Source organism: Gobio gobio, assembly GCF_949357685.1.
Source record: "Gobio gobio genome assembly, chromosome: 2".
NCBI lineage: Eukaryota > Metazoa > Chordata > Actinopteri > Cypriniformes > Gobionidae > Gobio > Gobio gobio.
The window spans coordinates 50,532,283-50,560,134 of NC_137098.1; the positions used below are offsets into that span (position 1 = coordinate 50,532,283).

The 27,852-nt window shown below is 40.6% G+C and overlaps 1 protein-coding gene across 25 annotated transcripts in view; it reads right to left on the bottom strand.

Moving 5' to 3' along the window:
* Nucleotides 1-27,852, bottom strand: part of sox6 (SRY-box transcription factor 6) — a 150,235-nt gene that overhangs the window by 57,092 nt on the left and 65,291 nt on the right. For 21 of the 25 annotated variants that reach the window (XM_079810553.1, XM_079810551.1, XM_079810550.1 and 18 more), the window contains 3 exons: nt 18,775-18,864; nt 8,399-8,571; nt 6,594-6,662 (listed from right to left, as the gene is read on the bottom strand). In XM_079810553.1, coding sequence (XP_079666679.1) covers nt 6,594-6,662; nt 8,399-8,571; nt 18,775-18,864 — 332 coding nt within the window. The remainder of the gene's footprint in view (nt 1-6,593; nt 6,663-8,398; nt 8,572-18,774; nt 18,865-27,852) is intronic. The other 4 variants (XM_079810533.1, XM_079810534.1, XM_079810545.1 and 1 more) reach the window with 1 other exon arrangement.

Here is a 27,852-nt window from a genome sequence, read left to right on the forward strand (position 1 = left end):
CCATCCATCCATCCATCCATCCATCCATCCATCCATCCATCCATCCATCCATCTATAAATCAATCTATCTATCTATCTATCTATCTATGTATCTATCTATCTATGTATCTATCTATCTATGTATCTATGTATCTATGTATCTATGTATCTATGTATCTATCTATCTATGTATCTATCTATCTATCTATCTATCTATCTATCTATCTATCTATCTATCTATCTATCTATCTATCTATCTATCTATCTATCTATCTATCTATCTATCTATCTATCTATCTATCTATCTATCTATCTATCTATCTATCTATCTATCTATCTATCTATCTATCTATCTATCTATCTATCTATCTATCTATCTATCTATATTAGGGGTGTAACGGTTCTCTGTAAAAATTAAATTAAAAAAACGAACCGTTCTTCACCCACGGTTCCGCACACATTTGCGGGTTTGGTTTGTGGAAAAAAAACAGTTATGGTCAATGCGCAAAACAGACATGAAAGTGCTGGGTAGGGCTCGACAATAAGGACTGACTGATGGCCTGGGACCAGCGTGAAAGATACTCGGAACAGTTGACGAAACTGTCTCTGTCCTGATTGCTGTTCTGCATCGTCACAAAAGTCTATCATTTGCGCGTGTTTTTAAGTTTTGTGTGCGCACACATCCAAAGCGCACCCGGAAAGCCGCGTTTCAGACAGCGTGCAAATACTAGTTCTTACAAGTCTTCATGCAATTGCATGGTCAAATTCACACAAAAACTATGTTTTCGAAACATGCCCGTCTTGGCGAGTATCCTAGCAAACATAGTGGGCCACGTCTTAAGTGAACGTAAACAGTCGAGAAAGACAGCGCATACGTACAGTAGAATTAAATATATATTAAAATATACTTTACTATAAAAATAAGTACTTTAAAATATATATATCACTCACTGCTCTTGACTTTATAACTTTTGTAAGTTTAATAAGGACTAATCTTTATTTAATTTATACAGTGAAGACTGAAGACCTAAAAACTGTTAGACCTATACCTGAAAAATCTGAAAAGGACTGTTTACTTTATTTAATCTTTGCTCTATTATATTTATTTGTGCTATTGCTTCTTCTTATTTTCTTTATTTTTATTTGACAGTAGTCCATTTTTCCTGAACATAGCCAATACCAAAGTAATTTGAACGTTTACACCCCTAACCTACATGCACATATATAAAAATATAGAACACATTTTATTGATAATACTCTCAGATTCCAAGATTGCAGCACTTCTTCCTCTGATTAATACATTTTACCAAATTCAATTAAATCCATTCTGAATTTCCCTGATTCCACTCATAATCTGATCTGGAAGGGGGAAAAAACTGGAACATGTGTACAGATTCCACCTAAGAATGAGAGAAGTGAACGAGAAGTGGCGCTTGCCAGAAGAGGGTGCGAGATGGAGAGCAAGAGGCTTGTGTGATCCAACCGGTGCTGGCATGAGAAAGAGGGGAGAGGGAGGAGGGGGGGTGGGAGGAAGAAAGGGGGGAGGACAGCGGAAGACAGCCACGTGGAGGTTTCTCTCAGTAGAGTAGCAAGAGGAAGCGGAGCCCTGGGGTTAGATAAGTAGAACCAGGCCTGTACAATGACAGAGTGTTTGAACCGGCGGTCTGCTTTAAAACACAGGAAGCGACCGTCGGCACAACAATGGCCCTACACGGACAAACAGCATCTCTGTCCGTTGACAAACACAGCTCAGTGTGACTATCTCTCTCTGTCTCTCGTAGTCGTGCCATGTGAGGAGGGAGATCGGAGCTAATAAACTCTTGTTTGCTGTGATATGAGAGACAGTATATGAGCGTCATAATGGGATTCTCATAGAGAAAGAGTTGTTTAATCTCAACGGGAATTTTTCCTCAAACACACCGCAGTCTCGCCTCGACTCAGTATCTAAAGTTCACGCTGACCTTTGAGGGAATCATTCTTCTCTTGATGTTTGTGCGTGTGTGTGTGTATACAATAAGATGAGCCTGCCTCCACCTGTGTGTTCTCCTCCCTACGTCACCTCAGCTCACATCGTACCAGCCCCAGCGTGCAGGAATGCCTGGATCCGAGCCAAGTCTCTGCTAGAGATGCACGTCAACCCTGGCCCAGATCATCCCCAAGTCCAGCCTGGGAATTTACAGCTGCCGTCGCAAAACAGAGCCCAGAGAGAGAGACAATAGCACCTAATACACATGCACACATGTAAAGGGCCTTTGAAATCTCAACCAAGCACAGCAGCTGTAATCATAAGTATTAAGTATAGGAGATGTATGAGCTCAGAGGACAATGGACAGTCTCTCGTAACAACCTCTTGGAAAAAGAAAGCTTTTTGTGCTCTAACCTCGTATGCACAGACTTATGTCTTCATCGTGGGGAGCTCAGACAAAGCAAAAGACAAGGAAACTTAAAAGGGAAAGTGATTAATCACATAACAATATCCTTACGTTGATCAAACTTTTGGTCATAAACTCAGTACTGTTTGACTACTCATTCATCAGAGTGTTGTTTTGGTTTTTAGCCAAAGAAACTCAAAAAGAAAGAAATTTGAAAAGAGAAAGAGAAATGGAGAGGGGTTTTGAACAACTGAGGTCTCAATGAAATTACTTAAATCGATAAATAAAGTATATTATTATTAGTTTATTTTCTGTTTATTATTTTTCTTCTTTTTTAAATAGAAAAATGTTCATTCGAAAGTTTGTTGAATCTCATTTGTGTCTAGGATAACGAAATGAAATATTAAAGGTCTCTCTCATATGACATTTCTTTCCTACAGGAAGCCATCCACAATTACAGCTGATTTTAATGGTACGAGGGCGATAAAACAGAGAGTGGCTTTTTGTAAACAGGTCAGCGGAACCCGAATCACTCGGCTTGATTAATACTGATTCTAAACAGCTAAGAACAACACAGGCTTGCCTTCCTGTTGGAGGCGTTGGCTTTTACATGTTCTCATTTGTGCGGCTTTACTTGTCTTACATAAGTAACACATTTTCTCTTTCAGATCAAGATTTCCTTCGACATTTGTTTTTAATTGTTCCTAAGCCTCTCCTTCAATCTCTGATGGTGCTTTTAAGTTTGTGCTTCAGTCACATAACAGTAATCCGCTCCCTGGACGGAATTAGTTGCCATATGAAATTTCTCAACAAGAGGCTTTTGGCTAAAGGAATAAATAAGAAGTAAAACCTTGAGCTTGAAGTTCTGATAAGCCTCTAACTCTGTAATCTAAACATCTGTTATCTTTAAAACAAGTGACATTGTAACTCCTGAAAAGACAAAGTCTCAATCTCTCCATCTCTCTGGGCTCATTGTACAAAACGTGAAAGGATGAAACGGAGAGAAGGGCAATTCAAAAGTGGTTTGATTTGGTGGTTCAACGCACAGTGCCAAACAACTCCGGAGAAAACCAGAACTGGTTTACGGAGCCAGCGCTGTATTCTGTTACAGGCCTGATGGTTTTATTTGGACCCCGTTCAGTCCCGTTTACAGAATCCAGTGATGTGATCAGTTACATCAGCAATAAAGGTCTAAAGCGCCGCTTAACATGTGAGCCAAAACAGTAGCGCTTTGATGGGGAGGCTGGCTCTTTAAACCATGCACACGCTCCATGCTAACAGCGGGGAAACCCAATCCTTGCATGCTGTTTTACCACTCAACTTTTACGTCTTCTACATGAAGGCTGAAGAGCTTGTTTGGAGTACTAATTAACTCAAAAGCTGTTGTATATTAAGAGCACTGGGCATTTTTTTGTAGAGCTAGCTCTAATGAAAACAGAGTGCCAGGGAACTGCATTAGCAAGCCTCCTCCTCTCGCTTCCCATTGCATCCTACTCTTGTCTTCCGACTTTCCCTTCTTCTTTACGACAAGCTACGGCCTCTGGAGACGGAAGTTAAATGGGTCACAAAGGGAGGCAATGGTAATGATATATGAAAACAAAGTCAGAGAAGATTAAAAAAAGCATAATAAGATACAGGTCCTAAGCCTGACTTTCTTGGTTTCTTTGTTTTTGGTGGTATTCTGGTCTTAAAATTTGTGATTAGGACCCAGTGTAACAGCCATTAACAGCAGCAGATAAAGACTGTCTCCTGTGTTTAAATCTTGGACAAGTGGTTCCATCAAGAAAAAGGGGAACAGGGCTCCATAAACTGCAATCAATATATAGGCTAAAAAACTGCACTAGCTATTAAAGAGGGCTATATCTTTATATCTATATATTTTTAAGTAAGATTTGATCAAAAATACAATAAAAAGGTAATATTCTGAAATATTATTACAATTTAAAATATCTGTAAAATGTTTTTAAAATTTTTTTATATTTCAATATATAAAAAAAAAAATCAGCAATCATTACTCTAGTCTTCAGTGTCACATGATCCTTCAGAAATCATTCTAATATGCTGATTTGGTGCTCAAGAAGCATTTCTTATTATTATCAATGATGAAAACAGTTATATGAGCTCATACAAGCAGATAAAATAAATATAAAAATAATAGAAATCTTTTGTAACTTTACTGTCAATTTTGATCGATTTAATGTGTTCTTCTTGAATAAAAATCCTAAACTTTTGAAAGGTGACAGTAAACCATTATGCTGCATCTCTATTTCTTGGAAAGGTTAGCTCGTTACAGTAGAAGCTATAATATTTTGACAGCTTAGCTCATGTCACGCTACCAAAAAAGTTATGTTAACATAGCTACTTATGTTAGCTACTCCTCAGTGCACTGCAGAATGACAGTATAGCGTAGCCCAGCTGTTTAGGATGAGCTCTGTCGCTAGTTAAGAACATCCAAACCCAGCAGCTTCCACTCCAAAAGGTAATTAAACTGTTCACACAAATTCTTACTCTACTGCTACCGACTGAACACACAGTAAGCATGTAGGGGCCTGTCTACTGGAAAGTGAAGAGCGCTAATTCTCACACACATGGCACGGTGGAGTGTGCATAACAGACGGTAGTAGCACAGTGGCTAGTTCTGCGGGCTCTTCAACAGCACAAGCCTTTAACAGATTGGGTCTTTCTCTTGAGGAGTGCACTTGAAAGAGGCTTTACTGCCGAGCTATAAATCTGTCGTGCTTTGGGCTGTGTAAATAAGACAGTGGTTTGTTTTTACCTGACACATCTGAGCAGAGAAAGAAAGAAAGGCAGATGGTTAACCTCACAATGATGGGTATAGTGTTGAGAAGAAAACCTTCCTGGATTCCATTCTGAGGGCCTCAAGCTCACGGGCTTTGAAGTATATGTCAAATGCACAGGAAGATATGAGATGTGAAATAGAGAGTGAAAAGTGAGGACTGAGAGGTAAAGAATGAAATGAGTGTGTAAAAAGAGATGAAAAATGTGAGAGAAGACCAGCTGACATAATGTTGAATTGGGTGTGAAACTATTTCTCTCCTAGTTTCACACCCAATTCACCATTATGTCAGCTGGTCTTCTCTCACATTTTTCATCTCTTTTTACACACTCATTTCATGAGTGTGTAAAGGAGTCTACGAGGAGTGGGGAATGTTGTACCTGTCTCCAATGAAAGCAAGCGGAGGAAAAAGAAGAAGAGGAAGACAGTATCTCTAGGCATGGGCTGCTCTCATTGCCCTTGGCTTTTATGTGCGTATGGTGTGTGTAAAGACCTTGACCACTGCCACTGACCAGCTTGTGTATGTCCATGTCTCCGACTGGGTGGTCCGCTAACCTTGCTTGATGAAGCACTACATACCACACAAACCAACGGCCCTCTCACACACGCACACAAAGGCACACTCATTCTTCTGCTGCATCTTTTCCCCCTCTTTCTTCGCATATACGTCACATTTATTTATGGCGCACTTGTAAGCATTCTCTTTATTCTCCCTCCTTTCCATTTTTTCATTTCACATAATTGCTTGACGGAGAGGGGGAAAAAAAGTGCAATCCACTTTGTGGCGAGAAAACGGATTTGGGTGACCACAGTGTGTACTTTGCAACTAATCCAATTCAATTATTTTTAAGCAAAGAGCAAACTTTCAATGAGCCTATTCTTGAAGCACACTTATAAAGAGAGACCTTCAAAAGATCACTCAAACTGACTTAAAGCAAGCAGCAAATATTTGCAAAAGGCAAGGTTTGCGCAATTTACGTGTCAACACTGTATGTTTACAGGATTGTCGGCCGCAACGGAGTTCAAGCAAATGAACGCGAAGTGATTTTTCCAATATTGGACAATGGGGAACGGGGCTAACAGTAGCGCCTGTGCTGTTTTTCCAAAGCCGCTGCCACGTCACCGCACTGGGATGGTGCAATTTCAGAGGCATTTATCACCGGCTTTCATGTCTCAAACCCTTAGGGCACTTTTCCACAAAACATGCAAACAGGCACCACTTGGTGTCATTAAGCTTTCTCTCATTTCTGTTTTTTTTCCTCTTCCTTCATTAATTAGGGAGTGATAATTATTCTACCCATCCATAGCCCCTTCCGAATTACCATTGGCCAATTATCCTGATTGGTGACAGTTGTAACGTGATTGATGACAGTTGTAAAAACAAAGTAACAGTTTTTGACAGAGGCGCATAAGAGGAGATGGAGACGTGAAAGTCAAGCACTGACCTGGATCTGCTGCTGGAGGAGATTGATTTTGTGCTGTTGCTGCAGAAGTTGCTGCTGTTGTCTGGCAATCTGTGAAAGCAAAATGATTCGTTTAGCTGAACGCCGCCAGGAACTTTCAACTCTGGCCTAAAACATTAAAGGATGTACGTTATCATAGTCAATGAGAGAGCAACTAGATTTATTGTACCATGTATTTATGCACACAGATAATATATGCAATCAGAGCTTGTGGGTAACATCTCTCGTCCACCAATTGACCCTAATGACTGTAATCAGAGGCCTGCTAATGTTTATTATACCCAGCTCCAGGCCTGGCCGGGGCGATGTGCCACAGGGTGAAAGACTGGCATGTTTATGCAACCTAGGAGTGGTCGGGTCTGCCCAAGGGTGGGCTTTTGACGTTAAGAGCATCGCATCCTCCCTCTCTCTCCATCTCTCCCAGCCCCTGCAGACTCCCCTGTTCCTCCTCCTCAGTTAGCCTGACAGCCTAGGTTTAAGTGTCATTTAATTTTCATTTTCAAATATAATTACAAAGTGTTCACTGTAAGATATCACCCGTCTGCAAATGTGTCAGGATTAATTTGTGCTGGCTTCTTCACTAGTGTCAACAGTTAATTACTGTGTCGTGTCTGGATGGCTAAATGACATCCTAACTTCAGGCACCCCCTACCTTCCCCCACCCCCTTTCTCTCTCGCTCTTTTCTATCCTCTCCCTCCATTTTGTTTGTCATTAATGGAAAGGGATGCATTCTTGAACATTTGCGAAACAGTAAATTCCTGCAATAACCATTTATTAAAATCAGCTGAGCATACAATGAAGATACAGTCCTCATAAAGTTGGATATTAATGTGGAGAGTTGGGTGACATTAATAGGGCAAATTCAGAAACGAGCGTATCCGCTTCAGGTAAATGCAGACCGAATTAATATGCACCTATTCATCTGCATAATAAATTGAAAGCAATTATATGGTTTTGCCATAAAAAACAGTGACGATGGAGATGTATCTTGTGCGACATTAACAGAGCTCATGAGCTGCTGATGCCTTCAGTACGCCTCATTTGATTGAGCTACACATGCTTCTCATACAAAGTTTGATCTAATAGTGATCAATTTCCCTACCAATTTACGTGCTTCCATATTTTATCAATTATATACAATAACCATTACTTTGTGCATCCGTCCTCACAACCACAGAGCCTGATACATCAAGGAGTAAAACATCAAGCCATAAACTAAATTAAAATATTAAATTGCTAAATAGAAGGACTCATTACCTATTTAAAAGCAAATAAGAGCAATCTTGTTTTAAGTGCTTCTTCTGATAAATGAGGCTGTAAAATGAGAATGTGTGATGCATGGCTGATAATATCTTCATTAGATGGCTTTAAACAAAACAACTGGGTTTATAGGACATATACATTAAGAAGCCAGCGAGAGACGGTTTGGGGAGAATTGGCTTCCTTTTAAATAATGATTGTGAATTTGAATTGAATTGGCAACACCCTACAGGAAGTTGAATTGAAATGACTGGAAGAGGAATTTACTGAATTGAATCGAAATTCAACAGTTAATGGATTGTGGGAAACGAAGTTAAACATGATGATATATACTAACTAAATATTGAAATTGTGCTATTTTAGTAAAAAATTTGTAAATAATTTTCAATTTACTTTCTCACATTCCAAATTCAAATTGTGCATCTTATTTGCTACCTCAATTCAAATGAAAATAAAATTCAGGAACAGACTTTGATTCTGATTTATTGAACAGGGTGGCGCACCACACTGGTTTGCACATTCTAACCTGCTCTTGCTGTTGGCGTGCCAGCTCCATTTGCTGACGTTGTTTCTCCATCTGTGAGGCGGCCAGTTTCTTCTGCTCATCATGGGCAGCCAGGAGCTGCTCTCGAAGGCTGATGAGCTGTGTAATCATGGTGGAGAGTTGTCGCTCCTTCTCTGCAAGACTTTCTGGAGTACCTGCGACAGAACACATGCAGTCAAACACAAGGAACCAAAGGCAAGAACAAAAACAAAATCTTCTCTCCATGACCCTGTACACTCTCCCAGCAGTGAAAAGAAAAGGTTTACATCTCATGTTACATCAGCCAGATGTCCCCCTCACCTTTTAAATATAGTCTCTATATGAAGGCAAAGGTCAGTTATCCTAGAGACAGAACAAACAAAGCAAGTGCTGCAAAACAGAGCCTTAATTGATCTGTGCATCAGAGATATAAAAAGCTCCCACAATCGAGAATCTCCTGGGATCAGCAGGGTTTTTTTTTTTTCTTTCTTGAGAGGGCAGGACGGAGCCAGCAAATGCTGAGCATCCAAACTGCTACAGTACGTATCAGTCAAGAGAATTCCTGAAGACCACAGAAGGCGGTCCAGGAGGGAAACTCTAGCTCCTTCAAAGCCGAGAATGGAATCATCCAAACAGCCTAGTCTGACAACTGAAAGGCTTCATTAAAAGTGCGAAGGTCGCGAGTCCCTCACTCTCTCTTTCCACTTCTGGTGATCGTGGAGAGATGGGGAGGAATGGAATTGTTCCTATTAAATAAGAGGAGCTGTCACAAAACGAGTGAAGGTGGCAGATTAGTGATAGACAATACAGGGCAAGTGTGTGTGTGCGCGTTGGCGACAGTTGCACGACTGGAGGCGCTGCCATGTAATGACTGCTCTCAATTCTCATTAAGGGAGGAGCAGACGCAAACACCTCGGAGCTGACGTGCCTCTCGCAAACAGGGTCACCGTCACCTCTGTATCCTCTCATTATCTTGCCTGCACGCATCAAACACAGTGTTGCTACCCAACGCATAATCACACCAGACAATGTACATGCCTCCCGTGAGGCTGCGCTGTACCTTTAGCTAATCAATGCTAAGTGATCTTGCCTCTGGACAGTAACCTGCTGCTGCACAAGAACAGTACGATTGGCTTGGCTAGCAGCCAGCTCAGTGTTAAATTCTTTCCTGGGTGTCTTCCTGTGCTCCCCTGGCCACATCTGTCTTGAGTTTCTCTGAAGCGGCTCCCTGGGGCTCGCTCTAGTTCAACTATTTTAATTTGACTAAACACCTGATTTATTTTATCTCTCTGATGAGGAAGGCCGTTTGTCTTAATAGGGCCTGTCAACCTCCAGCCCCCATTCAGAGCAATTTACTGGCCGGGCCTGCGCGGCAGCAATAAAGGAGAGAGGCTGCAATTCTCCATTTACCCTCTCTCTCTCTCTCTCTCTCTCTCTCTCTCTCTCTCTCTCTCTCTCAAAAAAGACACCTAAAAAGCACCCATTCACTGCTACTGCATGTGGTTTCCTTGGGCCTGAATTGACTTTTTATTCAGCCTACACTTGTTGTGAATGGCTTATCTGTAAAATTGATACATTTGCTACCGATTTTATTAACCTTTGGCTTGAGTCATGAAGGGCTGTATTTAGCGGCTGCTGCTGTCGAGACTGACATCTGCCCCCGTGCACGCTCCGAAAGAGAAGGGGAGAGAGAGAGAGTCAGAAGGAGGTGGGGGCGGCAGAGCATCTCTCAGTTGACGAAGGGAGAGACACTTCACCAAGTCAGAAGGGCTGTTGGATGTCAAAAAGCATAACTTGCTCCTCCTCCCAACAGAGAATCTCAGGGGCCTCTGGGGGAGGACAGGACTCATATCCTACTGAGGGGCAAACATCTGGACTCAATTCTGCCCACTCAGGAGCTCTCCGGACAACCCTCCAACTCAATCAGACATTTCAGTCACACAATCCTCTGCACTCGGTTCTGAAATACAACAGCCAGGAGTACACTTCAAAAAGGATACAATCCTTAATGTTATATATATATATATATATATATATATATATATATATATATATATATATATATATATATATATATATATATATATATATATATATATATATATATATATATATATATATATATATATATATATATAGATATATATATATATATATATATATATATATATATATATATATATATATATATATAGATATATATATATATATATAGATATATATATATATATATATATATATATATATATATATATAGATATATATATATATATATATATATATATATATATATATATATATATATATATATATATATATATATATATATATATATATATATATATAGGTAACCGATTACACACGCGGTACAGTAGCTGAGTTTTACTGAGGGGCCGCAGACTGTGGAGGGCCCAGCACAGGTTCTGTGTGTGCGGAGTGCTGGTCTGCACAAACACCAGCAGCATACTAACAGAGGCTCCATTGTTTCGTCTCCGGCTCGATTGTCCAGAGCTCACCCCTGCCACCCCACCCTGCTACCAAAAAGTCTTCCCGCTTCTCTCTCACTCCTGTTTTCCCCTCCTCAGATTTCTGCCCCGTTCTAGTCCTATCTCGTTGTTTTCTTACAATAACGTCTCAGTGGATAAGGGAAAGTTGAATGTCTTGAAAGATTGAACTTGAATCACTTGAATACCAAACAATATGCTGATATTTACCAATATTATACAATGCATGCATAAATAATATATACATACATTAAAAAAAGACGTTATTAAAAATATGAATACAATAAATGAGATAAAATCTCATAATTGAGATGTCTCAGTATAAATGAATACATGGATATATATGCATTTATTTATTTACTTGATTGGACAAAGCTCAGCTGTGAGAATTTCGTGAGAATTGTGCATATTTTAGTACTCCTGTTTTGGTATAGAAAACCCTCTTCTTCCTGCATTGAATTATAGATTCCTTTTAAAAGCAGATAAAACTTTTATTGGCATAGGAGCATGAGGGGAGCTCAGTCTGTTTCTATCTGCAGAGTGCTGACAAAGAGAGCAGTGGTGCATATTGCATTGCTCTTAACAGCAGAGAGTCTGGCTGCTCTTGTAAAGGTGTCTCATTGCATTGTCGTTTTGGCTTGACAGGGTCTGGCCAGGAGATTCTAAATAATGAGAGCAGGTTAGGTTTGTCTAATTCATCAACGCGGACATAAGATTCCACTCAGGACCTTTGGCTGAAGTGGGGGGTTTGGGGGGGGGGGGGGGGTTGAGCAAGAATATGCAAGAGAGGCGACATCAACAGAACATTTACCTTCCTCTCCCTTCACTGTCACAAACCAGATTGGATGGCATTTCCCACAATGTCCAACTCGAATACCGGAGAGAAACAACTGCGACTGCAGTGAATGAGCGAGAGAGGGAGCTGTCAAAGAGAGGGGCCACCAGATAAAAGACACTTTGTAGGGGTGCGATTTGTTCTGTCCAACAGCCATTCTGCCACCCCAGGCCAACCCTACCCCCCTTCTCCTCTAATCAAGCAGTCCCTAATTTGAGTTCCAAGTCCAGCACCAAGGGAAGAGAGGGCAGCTTGTTACTTTGAAGAGTCCCAAGTGAATAAGAGAGATAAAAGATCCAGGCACACACTAGGAAGAAAGAGGAGGAAAAAAGAAAGGGGGCGAAAGAGGGAAAGACTATTCTCTTCTCTTCCTTTGGTTAGGACAGCTGAACCATTATGACTAAATTTGAATGACTTTTTTTCCCCCTAATGTCCGAATACTGGAATTTCTTTGTCTCTCCATCAGTTGGCTTTTGTGGATACTCCCATATGCTGTGAGCCCATCCTAAGTAAATTAAGAGGGCTCTAAAAGCAGCGATTGTGCCCGGGCCGGGCCGGGACGCGGGCTGCGCATAGCTGGCGTGCCTGACATGGCTGACGGCTCAGGGGCTGTGAAAAGGTATTTTCCCTCATCTGAACCAATAATAATAATAAAAAGTTATTTTTAGCCCAGCAATGCATACAAACAAGGACTGTGATTTATGGTCCGCATACGGGACTCTGGAGGTTCTTATGTGAAGAATCTCTGTCTCCATTGTCAATGTCAATACAAAATAAGAGAGTTGTTCAAGATGACTGAAAGGGAAATAAAAAAACTATCTAACTATGATTGTGTTTTGTCAGTGACCTCAAAGTGAGAACAGTTAAATCACTATTAAGACACTATATGCAACCTTGTTGCGTCTCAAGACAAGACCCAAAGGTAAAGATCAAACTAAATCAAAGATTAAAGACTGAGAACACATGCACACAAAATCATTATAATTCTGCTCAACTGACATTTATATGAACCTACACATGCAAATAAATACGACTGCATAAAAGAACAAACAATTAAACCGCAACTGATACCTAAAAGAAAAATACATAATTGATATACTGTAATATCAATTGCTCTTAATAATTACATAATTATTAAATAAATGATAAACTGAAACAAAGAGAACAATATTTAAAATATAATATACACAAATATAAAACAAATATTTTATATGATAATAATAATCGAATTTAAAACATTGAAAAGTCTAATCACATTTGTGCTGTTGAATGACAAGCAGCATTTTGACTAATATGGCATTAATAAAATGGGTTTCACTTTCTCCTGAATTGAGACCGTATGACCAACAGCTGTTTCACCTGGCCTTCTGCCCCATGCGATGATCGAAACCCTGCTGATCCTGCCAATAAAACTTCATTAACTAGCATGCACCAGGACCTGCTAGCACATGTAAGCATATGGCAGCCCAAATCATCAACTCAACAAACCTTTCAATGCTGCATTAAAATTTTGCATAATGCAAATTTACAGCTCTTGTCCGGGCTATAAAAAGAGGGCGAACGTCTTGTCCTCAATATATACTAGTGCCAAACCGGATCCAGCACTGTGAGCATTTAAATGTAATTAGCTGTGCAGTTTAGCATGTATGGCCAAGTCTGCACAGACTTCAAACTAAAACCCCTTGCATTTTTCCCCCTATAATATAATTTCATTTAAATATATTTTGATTGAATAAAATGTCTTTTTTTCTTTTCTTTTTCTGGATAATTCCACATATTTGTATTTACATACTTGTGTGTGTGTGTGTGTGTGTGTGTGATAGCAGAATATGAATACTACTCTGAGTATGCAAATTAAAATGCACTCCATTACATCTTACTACACACTCTCAACAAGGATTTTTATTTTTTCCCATCCCATCTCGAAAACACTTGATTGACACCAAAAGTCAACAGAGTGGCTCTTAAACAGAGACACACTTCACGTTCTTGACGTTCATGGGGCACTTTAATACCGACTAATAATCTAATGACGACAGCAGCGATGCTCACGAGTGTAATTAAGATAATGCAAGAGCCCTGCTCTTCTCCCAGCATCCTCAGCACCACACAAACCTCTTCATTAAAGAGTCCTACCGAAATAACAGCTCAACCTGACCACATAACACACACACACACACGCAGACAGACGCGGGACAGAGAGCTCCTGGTGTGCATTTTAATGTTTCTCCTATCAGAGTTTATCGACGCCGAGGTCACCGCTGAGAATGAAGCTGTCCTTGAACACACACGTTTAAAATCGCCCATTCATCACTCACTTAAATGCCTTGACCTCTTCCTGTTTTATTATTATTATCATTAGAGAGCATAAAAAACCTTGATTAGACCCAACAACCATTCAAGGCCTAGCTTGTTCTCTGTGCTTGTGTGCCTGTGCATAAAGATTTCATTAGTAGCAATGTAGATCCCCTTAGGACCCCGGGGCTTGGGGAGGAGTGGAGACAGAGACCGGAGACTCTACTGTAGTCGGAAATCCAGCGTGACAATGCGCTAAAGCGGCCCGGGCATGGCCCTGCCAGCTCTTAAACAGCATTACACGGCCATGAGCAGAACATTAGCTCTGCGACCCATCCTCTGATAAACATTAGCTCTCCCAACACTGCAGTACACAGAAATAAACCCGTGTTTGCTAGTGGCACACATCACGCAAAGATGTTTCTAATTTGTGAATAATTGCATTATTGGGTTTCACCACCTGAGATCAACTGTAGCTAGAGCTTGTAACAGTGTGGGACATTGTGAATGTTCTTAATAAATGAAAATATTTGCCTAGCAGGAAAGCTTAAATGCATGCCCTGTGGTTTAGTGTTCAGAGAAGTGATTTTCCTCAGGTCTGAACTGTATGTGTGTGTGTGTGTGTGTGCCGGGCTTCTTCGATGGCTGTCTTCCCCTCAACGCACTCCTGTTCACAAGCGCTTTCAATAACACCATGTGAGGAGAGGCAGCAAACAAGGTGTGCCTTTCTACAGCCAAACGCCACAAGCTAAATTCCTCAATTCATTAGGAGAGAAACGGAGCACAGCTCTCCCCGCATTCATCTTGCAAATGTGGCCCAAAGAATAATAATTTACAGTGGCTCATATTTCACTTGGGTACATAAGGGCAAACAGTTTGACTATTGAGGCGTTAGGGAGAGAAAAATGCAGAGTGTGCTGCTAGAGGATGGGGGAGATGGAGGAATATTTCAGACGCTGTGATGGGTGGAGAAGGTTTCCTCTCTCTCGGTCAGGAACAATGCCTAAGAGGAGTAAACGGTTTCAAATCTGGTACGGATCAAATGTCAGTAAGCAGCCAGAAATGATTTTTGTTTTGCCTCACTTCAAAAGATGCTCAATTATTTTGCTAATAGATGTGAACTAAAACTGCACATTGATCAAATTGTTTTATAACAATTCATCTCATAATTGTTTTGTATTTTTAACCACTCTCCTTTTTAAAGTTCACTCAATATCTAATACAATTTTCTGTCCTATTCTCCCCCACTGTGTTTCAAATCACAGAAACTTAAGAAAAGGCATCATTTTATTTTCAAAATAATTTCTTGAAGAGCAATAAAATATACAGGACTCAAAATAAATCAACAATTATTTTTTTTATTTTTTTTAACAATTATTTATTTTCCCTTACTATATAATGTATAATTATTTAATGTTTTACACCATATTTTTTTAAATGGAATAGCAATGCATTAAAAAAGTGCCTCACAATGATAAAAAAAGAGAAAATATTCATGTCACATCACATACTGTATCTACACTAGCATGGGTTATCTGCCTTTATTGGAGCCATTAAGAATAAAGCTGACGTTAAATTGAATAATCATGTTTTAAAAGTAAATCCAGCTGCTGGAACAATTGGCGCTCTGTACCCTCACAGTCCGCTCTCTGTCCAAGAGCGCCTAAGCCAGGTAAGAGTCACATCGAAATCACACTCAGCCCTGCTGCTTTCTTAAAAAGCTTCTACTTATCTACCAGCCACAGGACTTTCTTTCCACAACCATGTAGACGACACTCAGAAATTGATTAGGAAAGAGCGAGGGACCCCTTTTTTCACATAGCAGCTATAGTCACCACTTTCACGCGGTCACACAATGCTGAGATTTCTGATTTTCTGTCCCTTTTTTGGGGGGGGTTTCCATTTGGATACTCGGATCTTGCGAGTACAGTTTGACTGCCAGTCGTTTCGTTGCAGTTTTTTTAAACAGTCAGGGACATCTGAACGTTCAAGGCGATAGAAACAAAACGGCTCAGCGGCAGAAGTGCAAAGCTTCTGGTTGACTAATGAAATCCATTAAAATGACAAAGCCAAATTAAAATTCCACTAGAACATTCATTCAATAATGAAAATAATGAAACCGGGGTTCAGGGGGTGCCAATGTCTTTAATTGTATGAAAAATTAAATGTAGCTGAAGTGAATCAAAGCTTCTAATACACATAAAAAATGGATGTCTTAATTGCACCAGCAGCACATCTTTGCATTAAATGTGGTCATTAAAACTCTCTGGCATATATCTGATGTGTTACTCTGTATTTGTTCATATATCTCTCCCTCTCTCTCTCTCTGACAATCAAGCAGGCAATGCTGTGGTTTGGACATCCTCCAGACATCCTGCTTTGTGGTTTTGTTTTGCAGATCTCATCTCTCTCTTCACCGTTCCTCCTGATTGACAGCTGAGCTCAGGTATGAAAACAAACACAGCGCTCCAGCGGCGGCGGGTGAAAAGCGATCTGTAGCTGACTCCCTTTTACGGCCTGTACCCGCTACCACTGCTCCTCAACCCTGTGCCGATTTCAACACTGGGTTTAAAGAAAACGTAGGATTCTGCAACATTTAAGAGCAATTCTGGCCTGCCTCTCAAACTCGTGCAGCAATAACCAGAGATCATTTTGTTTTATTAGATAAACAGAGCTTAAAAAAACACTTAAAACATAAGAACCGACAACTAACCGAACTGGTGTTTGACTTTGTTTACTTGTTTTGTGCAACCGAGTTGGGCAGGTCCGGACGTGTTGCTGCGTTTTAGAAAACAGTCTAAGTGTTCTCAGAGCTTCAGCTTTTTTCCACTCTCTCTCCGCCATTGTTTCTTCATTCCCTAAGGCAATCGGTTACTTTTTCAGCCCCTAAACTCTTTCTTACCACAGCGCAGTGTCTCGACAGGTTCACAAGGTGAAAATATGTAAAGGCTTTAAAGAACAGCTGCGGAGATTGCAGTGAGAAACTTTAGTTTATTCCAACATACAGTTTGGCGGGGACAGTGATTCCTAGTCTATTTATCTTCTTTTTTTTTTTGTAGTGCGATGACAATGGCACAAAGAACTGTGGCTAGAATGCACAATGCCATCGGTTCAGATATGAGAGCAAAAACAGCAAGGCCAAACAGGCAACAGCTTCCTTTTCATCCTCGTGCCATCTTTTATCCAGCACTCTCCTCCATTAATTTCGAGCTGGAGGAACGTGTGGCCTTTGTATTGATTTTTTAACCCGACTATTAATGCGCTCTCTGATTTATCATAACACTTTAGATCTTAATCATAAGTTGTGTGTGTTTTCTCTTTTCCAGCTTGGTGCCTTTGTTTGTGTATTAATTAAGCAGACCTTGTGTGTCTCCAACCCTGAGCTTCCTTTTTAATTGCCTGTATTTACATCAGGCCGACTTCAAACGCAGAGAGAGACATTTTGTAAGGGGGAGCACAAAGGAGGCCTTTGAAATGTCTACAGTCATATGAAATGGCAGGCTAATTAGAAACCTTAGGCTGCCGGTATGATATGAAAAGTAATTCTGTCTGTTTCTCTACAGTCGCCTGCAGCCTCGCTGGAAATCACGACGGAGGCCACTGGTAGGGTATTATCAACGCCTTCTACCTGTTTATACCTTTTAAACATGACCTCACCCAATGCCATTTATCCAACAGAAAAATACCCTGTAATTTAAAAAGATCTCCTTTCAAAAGGCTAAATCTTTCCTCGCCATTTTCTTCGCTGCACTTTGATCTACGGTGCCACATAACAGGGGCAGGTACAATGAATCTGGTTTACTGAGATGTGATTTACATTTGGGGGGTTCATTAAGGTTATTGCCGATGAATGCACTTATTAGAATGTACGACTGTTTCTTTTTCCTCTCTTCTCCCCCCCACCCACTTCCACCCCTCCTCCACCCACACACCACAGAGAGTAAGTCTAATCCAATAATTAAAACCAAGGACAAACGTTTTTCATAATTCTAAATAGTGCAGGGATGGAAAAGGAAGCCATTAAGCGAGAGAACAAAAAAACAATAACACTTCTCTCCAATGTTATTACCTCTGCAATCTAAATCCAGCTATTAACTGCCTCCTAAACGTCTTCCCCATTAAAAGCGTCCTGAAATACTGATGCTATAACATTGGATATTCTGACCGTCATGACACCTGTACCTCACCCAACAAAAAAGGCTGTTCTTGAAACACGTGGTTGTAAATCAAGAGTCAATGTAAAGCTCTGAGGATATGGGGCAGATTGGAGTCGGCAGGAATGAATGACAAAACCAAGTTTGCCAGAGAAAGGGAAGAGAAAGAGAGTTAGAGATAGTGAGGGAGGGGTGCGTGGCTGGAGCCGGGCAGAACTAGTGTGTTATCAGAGAACCGGTGCAGTGCCGTCTCCTGCTACATAAACACGTCTCTGTAACAGCCAGTGCTAAGACCTGCTCGTGGAATAGAAAAAAAAAACCTTATCCCATGAACACCTTCAGTGGGTATAAACAGTGCATGGGCCGTACTGTCTTCCAATACAAACACACACATGCAATCATCTCCCCTTTTTCTCTGTTTATATCAAGCATCACCTTTGCAAGTGTGTTCAAACATTATAGAAATGTATTTCACCTGGATATACAGAATTCTATGTTGCTTTCTGATACTTTTCAGCCATATTCTGACTCGTGGACCACACCATTCTTTCATAATATGATAGAAACACATTTGTAAGCAAGACTTTTTACCTTTAATTTCTCCTAACAGCTCGCCTGTGTTGAGTCGTTCCATCTTCTCTTTCCAGTCTTTAGAAAGGAGTTTCTCCATGCAGGAGGATTCTGAAACACAGGCGACATCTCAGAATTAAACTAAAATGCATACACAAATGAGGAAAGTAAAATCATTTAATGCATTCTATGCTTGTTATAAAGGACTGCTCTATTTAAAAAATGATATCTAAAACGCTAATATTAGATAGAAAAATCATATTAGATAGAATTACCACAAACACAGTTTGAGTGAACTCACTAATAACACAGATGACTGTAGTAAAGAGGCAATCACATGGCAGTGTGCATTGAAATGCTGCATTGCATTGCAATACTGCACTGAAAATTGAAATACTGCAGTGTGTATTGAAAATCTGTCAAATCCATAGCTTTGAGTATGACCCACGAACCTTGAGGAACAAAACTATTTGTGCTAATAGAAGAGGCCACAAAGACAAAGAAAAAAGAAAGAAACAAACAAATTCCTTATACTTCTCAGGAAAGTGAATATTACACACACCTGGCTTTCAACAATCATGGCACATGATAATTGTTCTGATGGCTAGGCCGTGGTAATAAAGTAAAATTCTATAGAGATCAGTAGCTGAGTGCATTACAGTAGAAAAGCTTGTCAGCTCAGTTCATAAAGAGTATTATGGGTGATGTCTAAAGGTCAGAATTTTTTTTTAAAAGAATAAACACAGTGGGATTGGTAACTGCATGAAATGCTCTAATGCAATAGTTTCAAGTTAGGTCAACTACACTTCTGTGAAAGTGTCAAGGTGATTTTATTTCTACCTCGGAATGTGAAAAGATCTTCTTTATGAAAGGTACTAGTTTTATTTTTTTTAATATTCAAAGGCTAGGTATGGTGCTTCTTAAATTATCAATTGTGCACATACAGAGAAAAGCACAAAGACGAATACACATATAATATGCAGATAATGTGAGACGTGACCCCTTGTCCACTGAAGGTCAACCGGAGAGGCTGAAAGAGTGATAAGAACAAGGCGCCGCACAAAGAAAGACATTAAAAGGGAAGGTAGACGGGGTGAGATGGGCCCGCTTGACTGGCCCCGCACAGCCGGCAATGATGAAAACAATTAACATTTGTCTGGCAGACAATGAATCAGGAGGAGGAATGGCTGGAATCCGCAGAGCTGCGGCCCCGAGGTCGTTGATAAAGAACACACTGCTCACCAGCAAGAGCTTGAAGCTCGCAGCCTGGGTCAGCCTGTTCCCATCGCACAAACACACTCAAACACACACACACGCACGGGACAGAGAAACACCCCGTCAAATGCCATGGACAGAAAGAAGAGGAATCAGGTGGTGTTCAACAGACTCAAACATCAGGCACAGTTTAAAGTGAGAGACAGAATTAATACATCAAGATCAGATCTCTACCTTATCCAAGCTGATGAGCTCTTTGCAGTCCATGACCTCTGAGCAGAGGGAACGCGGGTCTCATGTTGCCATTCAATGACATCATGGACAGGAAGAGTAGAGTTTGTACCCTGTGTGAAAGGCTAAAGGGCACGGGGCTAAAGCAGACATTCTTGCATGCTGCTGGCAGCCCTCCGGCACCGTAAGCCATAGTTAAACTACTCGTGCACACAATGGATCATTTGTGAACACACTTTGCCAAACAAAAGGGCACAATTCATGAGAATGGAAATGACTTTGGCTATTCTGTTGTGTGTGCTTTGTGTCTGCGTGTATTGTAGTCATACAGTATCTTGAGGTACTCCAGGCCATAGAACATTCCGAATGAGTGACATCATCACACTCATGAATGTGGTGTGATGCGAACTTCATCTCATGCCATAAAAATTGATGTTGCGGCTATGCCTCTATTATCATGAGCACTGCGCTATATTATTTACTACAAATAATTCAAATATGCAAGCATGTTGCGCCAGAAAATCACAATGTGAAATATACGGTCATACTGAAACATTTATCTTTGTGAGATATCAACTATGCAATTATGAAAGAAAAAAATACGCAATTGTGAGGTACACTACTGTTCAAAAGTCAGTAAGATTTATTTTATGTTTTTGAGTCTCTTATGCTCACCAAGGCTGCATTTATTTGAAAATATAGTAAAACAGTAAAAATATGAAAATATGAAATATTTTTACAATTTAAATAACTGTTCTATTGTAATATATTTTAAATTGTAAATTCTTCCTGTGATGCCAAAGTTAAATCTTCAGCATCATTACTCCAGTCTTCAGTGTCACATGATCTTCAGAAATCATTCTAATAAGCCAATTTTGTGCTTAATCGTCATTTCTTCTTATTATCAATGTTGAAAAAAGTTGTGCTGCTTAATATTTTTGTGAAAACTGAAAAACTTTTTTTTCAGGATTCTTTGATAAACAGAAAGTTCAAAAGAAAAGCATTCATTTGAAATTCATTTGAGTATAAACCTTTCACTTTTGATCAATCCTTGTGGAATAAAATTATGAATTCATTTTAAAAAAAGTTTACTGACCCATTCAAAATGTGAATGATAGTGTATAATGGGAGAAATTGGGAGAACAATTATTAATGACCTTCTTTTTGTTAAACGAGCTTCCATAAATATGTAGCCAAGAAATCTAGACGCACCCTAGCGGCAGCAAATCTAATTTGCCGCTAGTGTAGTCTTGCAACTCTCGGTAGACCTGCGAGCCGGAAAAACCAAACTCTGGTCAGGACAATCACATTGTGTATAGAGTCGGTGGGCGGGCTTAACATAATGACGGCAGAGTTGCAGAGGTTCTGCGTGCTACTCGTAAACAAAGAAGCTGGCGAACAGCGGTCTTTCCATTCGGCTTTGGCTGCGACTCTGGAAGACTTGGAGTTAAGCTTTTCTTTGAGAAAAGAACGGCACTGAAGTCATTCTTAAGAAAGGAAGATGTGTTCAGAGTTTTGCTGACCGGATACAGTAAAAGTTTAATCTATCAACTAACGTTAGCTCCGCTTCACCTTCTTCTTTGCTCTGGTTGGTTGTGGCGCTCATGGCGCTATCCAATTGCGTGCAGAGGGAATTTGAAAGACAACCGTTTATCCCGCCCCTCGGATTGAGCCCTGCAAATGGTGAGTTTCCAGACCCAACATCTTGAAAATAGTGACATTACTGTGGGCATAACATTTTTTGAATGCTTGCAGAGAGAGTCTATGGTGATGGCCACTGCTATAACACAGGGCAAGGTCAGATCAAGGGGAGGTCACATTTCCATTTCCTCTATTTCAGAGGGAACAACAGGACACCTACGTTTGGGTCATTCTAACATTATTTCTACTTTACTGACTTTCCCAATCCAGGACTCACAGTTTGTTTCCTTGACCTTATAAGATGCTTCAACCCTGTGTTTTATGTGTGTGTGATTGAGGTCTTTTGAATAAAAGCACTTCCTATCACAACACTCCTCCCATCAGAAAATAACCGCATACATACGACACACATACCAACATTGCATATGTATAACAAATAGCAATACATTCTTTCCTCTAGGCTGGAAAAAAGAACTGGAAACAGAGAGACTTCCTTTTATGGCACAGGGCCGGGATGGATCTGTCCTGGGGGTTAAAAGGTTTTAGGGAAGACTTTTCCCATATTCCTCCTCTGCGTCTTACACACACACACCAACACACGGAGCAGTGCACAGATGCTTCTCCAGCACTTGATCATTAAGGAATGCACCAACTGTTGGAGATAATGCAGTGCCAGCTCCCATTCTGCTCCACTCTGCCTCCCCTGAGAGTGGCCGCTCCCTCACTCCTACACACACACACACACTACAGCTGGAATGTGCCAAAGCTGTCCTCCACAAATTTTACCTGGGAGAGGTGAGGAATGTCCAGCATTTGAGGATGATGGACCGGAGATGCTCGCAAAAACCAACTGTCCACAGCGGTCTAAAACTATATGGCTCTTTCTGCTTTTTCATGTGAGGATACTTTAGGAAAACAAGCAGTTAATGAAACAGACGTCTGGGTTTTTTCAAAGTACCCTTATAAAGTTAGAACATTTGAAAGGAATTTAGATTAATAATAAGGGGATATTTTTTGCACAATTTCCCAAGTTGCATTCCATCTTCTCCAGAGAGAGCACTAATGCCAATGGAAACACTGCTTAACATCTGGATAATACTTAAATGTCATACTAACATATTACCGATGTAAAGAAACAAAAGTGGACCATTCATTTTGAAAAATCAAACAAAGCTTCAGCCACATCCATTCATCTCTCATCGCTGCTGCTACTTCAAATGAGAAACGCAGCACAGCCCATTGAACAAGGTACATTTCCTTCCCACATTTGCATTTGGATTTCAAAATACAACGAGTTCAGAGACAGTCTGACATTTATAGACTCTGAAAACTGAGCAGGAAGTGTGGAAAAGACTTGTACTTGTCTGGAAAGGCCTGTCAGAGGCCTAGAAGGAGCAGATAAATAAAGCAAGCACTGACTTTATTGTCGTTATCCCACGAGGCCCCCAAAAATCTCCTCGTGCCCTCTCTCCTCCTCTCGGATAAAGCGTGGTGTGGCTCAAGGGAAACCAATTCAGCCCAGATGAGATTGGAATGAAAACAATAGCCCTTATCTGTATCCTTTTTGCATTTTCCCAAGGTTCCCCCATCTCAACAGACAGCTTAGCCCCTGCCACATTGGACCCAGAGCAGCTTTCTCGGGCCTTGCCCGTCCCACTGATATGACACGGCACAGGCACTGGGGAGAGGGCTTGGAGGACGACCCACTGATCTAGAACCTCCTGGGAACTAATTCTAAGAGACGAGAAGAAGAGACAATGAAGAGAGAGAAACAGAGAGACTTGTGTCTCAGTGTGGGTGTTGACGCTCGGGAGACCATCCCTGTCAAAACACCAGGATTAGAAGGCAGCGCACTCGGGCAGAATAAATAGCATGTTACAATCCTTTTTCTGGCCCGATAAAGCCAAAGCCCCTAGTCTATGAAAGTGTCATTAGAGTTGTAAAGTCAGAGAGACTTTACAGGCGAGAGTGCAGGAACGGGCATTTGAAGAGATGTAACCACCTTCCAGTGATTCCTTGACATAATAGACAAACTACACCTTGCCCCTGCGTATCTAACCACTCATCTACGATCTCCATCTTGATAGCTCGGTTTAATGCCAGAGAAATCTTGCTCTTCTTCACAAAGAAGCTCAATTAAGACACCTACAGCAAAGATCCGCTGACAAGATTACGCAGATGGTCTTAAACAGATGAAAAGGAAGAGCAGCAGTGCTCATAAATCTCAACAAAGATACAGTGAATGTGTTAAGTGTAAACAGTTTTCATCATCACATGGAGCACAGAGCCAAAACAGCATGTCTAACAAAAATCAAAACAGTTTATTTTTTTAGGTCTGATTTGGCACTGACATGCCATACTTAACCATTATAAAGTATTTAATTATATAATATAATATTATTTAAATAACGTTTTTTAAATATAAGAATTTTTTTTCATTGTAATAATATTTCACAATATTACCATTTTACTTTTTAATCAAATATACAGCCTTGGTGACTATAAGTATAAGGTGAGTATAAATACAAAATCGTGCTGACCCCAAACTTGCGAACAGCTGTGTATATTTTATAATATTATATGTGAATAAACTGTGAATAAAATACATTAATACATGCTGCTCAAGTCAACATTTTACGTTTTAATGTTTTACAATTTCAATAAACTTTGGAATAATTTTGACTTCACAGAACAGAAAGTGACACTCATTTCTCTAGTCTAACTGACATAGAACATTCAAGCTATGTAGTAATGTAGAAAAGTAATGTAGCTATGTAGAAATCTACTTCAGTTACTGTCATTAATGACCTCCACGGCCGTGTACAGTATGTGAGATGGAGCTGTGTCATGCCCCTGAAGATGCAGTTGTGCTGAGCGGAGAGGGTGTACCCCCATCCCGACGAGTCCTGCCCTGTGGCAGACAGCCAGAACATCTGCCAGCACCCCCAGGTCTCACACCGCCACTGTAATCCCCTCCACAGGAAGCTGCTCTTCCCCCAATCAATCCTTACACTTGAGAAACGAGAGAGAGCGCGAGACTCTCTCCTGAAACACTCCACTTCACAGTACACACATCATTACAGCTGTCCTCAGTGAACTGCCCTATTGTCCCTGTGCTGTCCATTGTCAATTGTCCACCGAACACAGCATCCTTAATCTGACTTTCAATGAACTGTAGCTACAGTACATTATGTCTCTTCCTCTCAATAAACCTCGGAAAACATCACTATTGTGCTTAGAATCTCCTCTCAGAGGAAGGAGGAGACAGAACTCCACCTTCCGTCCAGCGAATGAGCGGGCCGCTCGTCAGGGAAAACAGGGAATTACCAAATCGATGATCAACTGACAATGACGATATAAATTCCCCAGGCTTTCTATTGAACGCACCATCTAATGAATCCGAGGAACCATTCCCAGTTCAGATGGAAAGAGAGAGAGAGATGGAAAGAAGAAGGCGGCCCAAGTGAGGTATTATGGTTCCACTTGAAGCCACCCAGGTTGAAGGGCACTCTCATTGCAAGTGTCGCAGTTAGGTTAATAATTATCCTCGAAGCACTCTCATTTCTAATAATGTTATGAGAGAAAAGGCTTGAGCAAAAAAGAGAAGTAGTCAAGCAGCCATGGTCAAGAGAAGATTGAGAGTTTCATGCAATTTAGAGGGCAAAACAAGTTATTCCAGGCATTCTCCTTGGCTCCCGCTGGAAAAACACTGTCCCCTCTCTGAAATCACATCTCAAGGCTTCTCTTGCATTGGATTTGTTTCTTACAATAAAGATGCTGCAGTCAATAGAAAACCAAAAATGTACTCTTTCTCTTCCCATTTCTCTCCATCTCCTTAGAAAAACAAACTGGAGTCACAAGCTATGCACACGCGAACGCAAGCGTGCACAGAACACTGAGGGAAAATCTTCTGAATGTCTTAATCACAGAGCCACTAAAACAAGACTCCATCATCACACAAAATAAGAGTATAATAATTACAAGAGGCAGACAGGAAAGTGAAACGGCATAAGAAAACATGTTTTGTCGTTCCCGTCGTTAGTTCCAGAGACAACAGCTGTTAGCTGGGGCGGCGGCGAATGCTCCTGAAGTCTCCATAATCACGCCGTTATTGAAGTGAGGACAAAAAGGGCACTAATTGCAAGGGAGCAATCTAAACGTAATAGGTTACACACCCAGGCGACGGCGCACAATGCTAACAGCTAAAAAGAAGAGTCGGGTTGAAAAAAACATAAAAAAATCACGACAGAGAGAAAACATGCACGCACACGCGCACAACACTGTATAACAGTAGCGTTTCCCTCATTTTCTGCCAATTACCTTCTTTCCCTGTCAACAGTTTTAATAACCTCGATCATTTCCACAAGCCCCTTTTTTCTTTTTTGCATGCTTTTTTTGCTTCGGTTAAATAATTTCGGTTCTTTAATATGCAAATGCACCCATTGGCATGCATGGGTGAAGAGGCTTCAGCTCCTTGAGATGTGTCAGTATATTGTCGAGCACCTGCACCTCGGGGAAGGCTTGATTTAATTGACACCTAATACTATTCATTATTCCACTTAGTGAGCATCTCTGCTAGTCACCTGTAGGCTGCTCGAACACCATGCTGCCATTTCCTCCTGTCGACAGCTGCTGTAAATAGACTGACTAACCTTAGCAACTCCTAGTAGTAGCATTATTCATTTACAACTACTACTTATACACTACTACAACTACTTCTAATTATAATCATAAATATTGTAATGTTTTTATATATATATAAATAAATATATTATGTATATACATTAATACTAAAATTGTAATATTATAATATTTTTAAACAAAAAATGTTTTCATTATTTTTAAGAGCAGTTTTTTTTTTTATTAATAAAAACTATTTGGAATATGTAGTGTTATTGAGGCTGGATTGCAATTACGAGGAATTCTGCTATAAAAAGACTATGGTAAAAATAGGGGATGGCTGTAGTGTCATTGTCTTTATTTGGCAGAGCTGAGGTGCTAATCTCAGCGCTGACCCCATCGTCCCAGCCAATCGCACAATTCCTGACCTATCTAAACAGGACACGTGTCTATCAAGCACATATGAATTAACCACTCCCAAGAGGCTTCACCTCTTGAGCAGGGCAGCACATGACCTCTTCTTCAATCCATTTTACTGCAGGACTCGGCACTAATCAGGGTTGAATTATTAAAGTGAGCAGCCACCGATGATCAATTCACACTGGCCAGGCCTTCCATGACAGGGTACTTCTTCAGCAATAATGACACAAGAGAAATTCTATCGGACAATGAAAGACGTACAGGGAAATAGATCATGCTGATTAGGAACGTGAATGGGAGAGATAAAGTTGAAATATGTGAAATAGAAGAAATAAAGAGTTCAAGTTCAACCAAAGCTGTGGATAAAAACTATTTTCATGCCATGTTTGGGCTGGGAAGACACCCTGCCAGATACCGTCACCCTTAGAAGGAGAGGAATTCTGGGCACCATGTACAAGAAGAAAACTGAATAATAAATATTGGTGAAGACAGCAAGACACTAGCAGAGGGTCAGCATCTTCTGAAGGAAAGCCATCCAAACGAAGACTTGGGCAAGTGATTAAAACACACCCCTGGAGCCTCCCTTCCCCCGACAGGAGGAGGAAAACGAGACGAAATTAAAGCAAAGTTGAAAGAGAGATTTCTAGAGAGAGAAGTACAACTCAAGGATCCTACAGATTGAGAAGAGGAGGGAGATATTGGGAAGGAGGAAAAGGGGGGGGGGGGTACAAGGGGAGGGGGTGGGTCCAATCAGAACTTAGTGTGGAAAGATCAGGAGCCAAGATAAGCCCATACTTCGAGCCCCCAAAACTGCAATCTCCTCTTAAGCTGGAGAGTGGCAGCTGGCAGAACAGCTGGTGAATAGGATTAATGTCAGAAGAATGAAATAAAACTCAACATATGTCCGAGCCTGAGGTGTTGGGACTGCACGTGATTGTGCCCCGATGGATGCCATGTGTGCAGCTGGAAGGA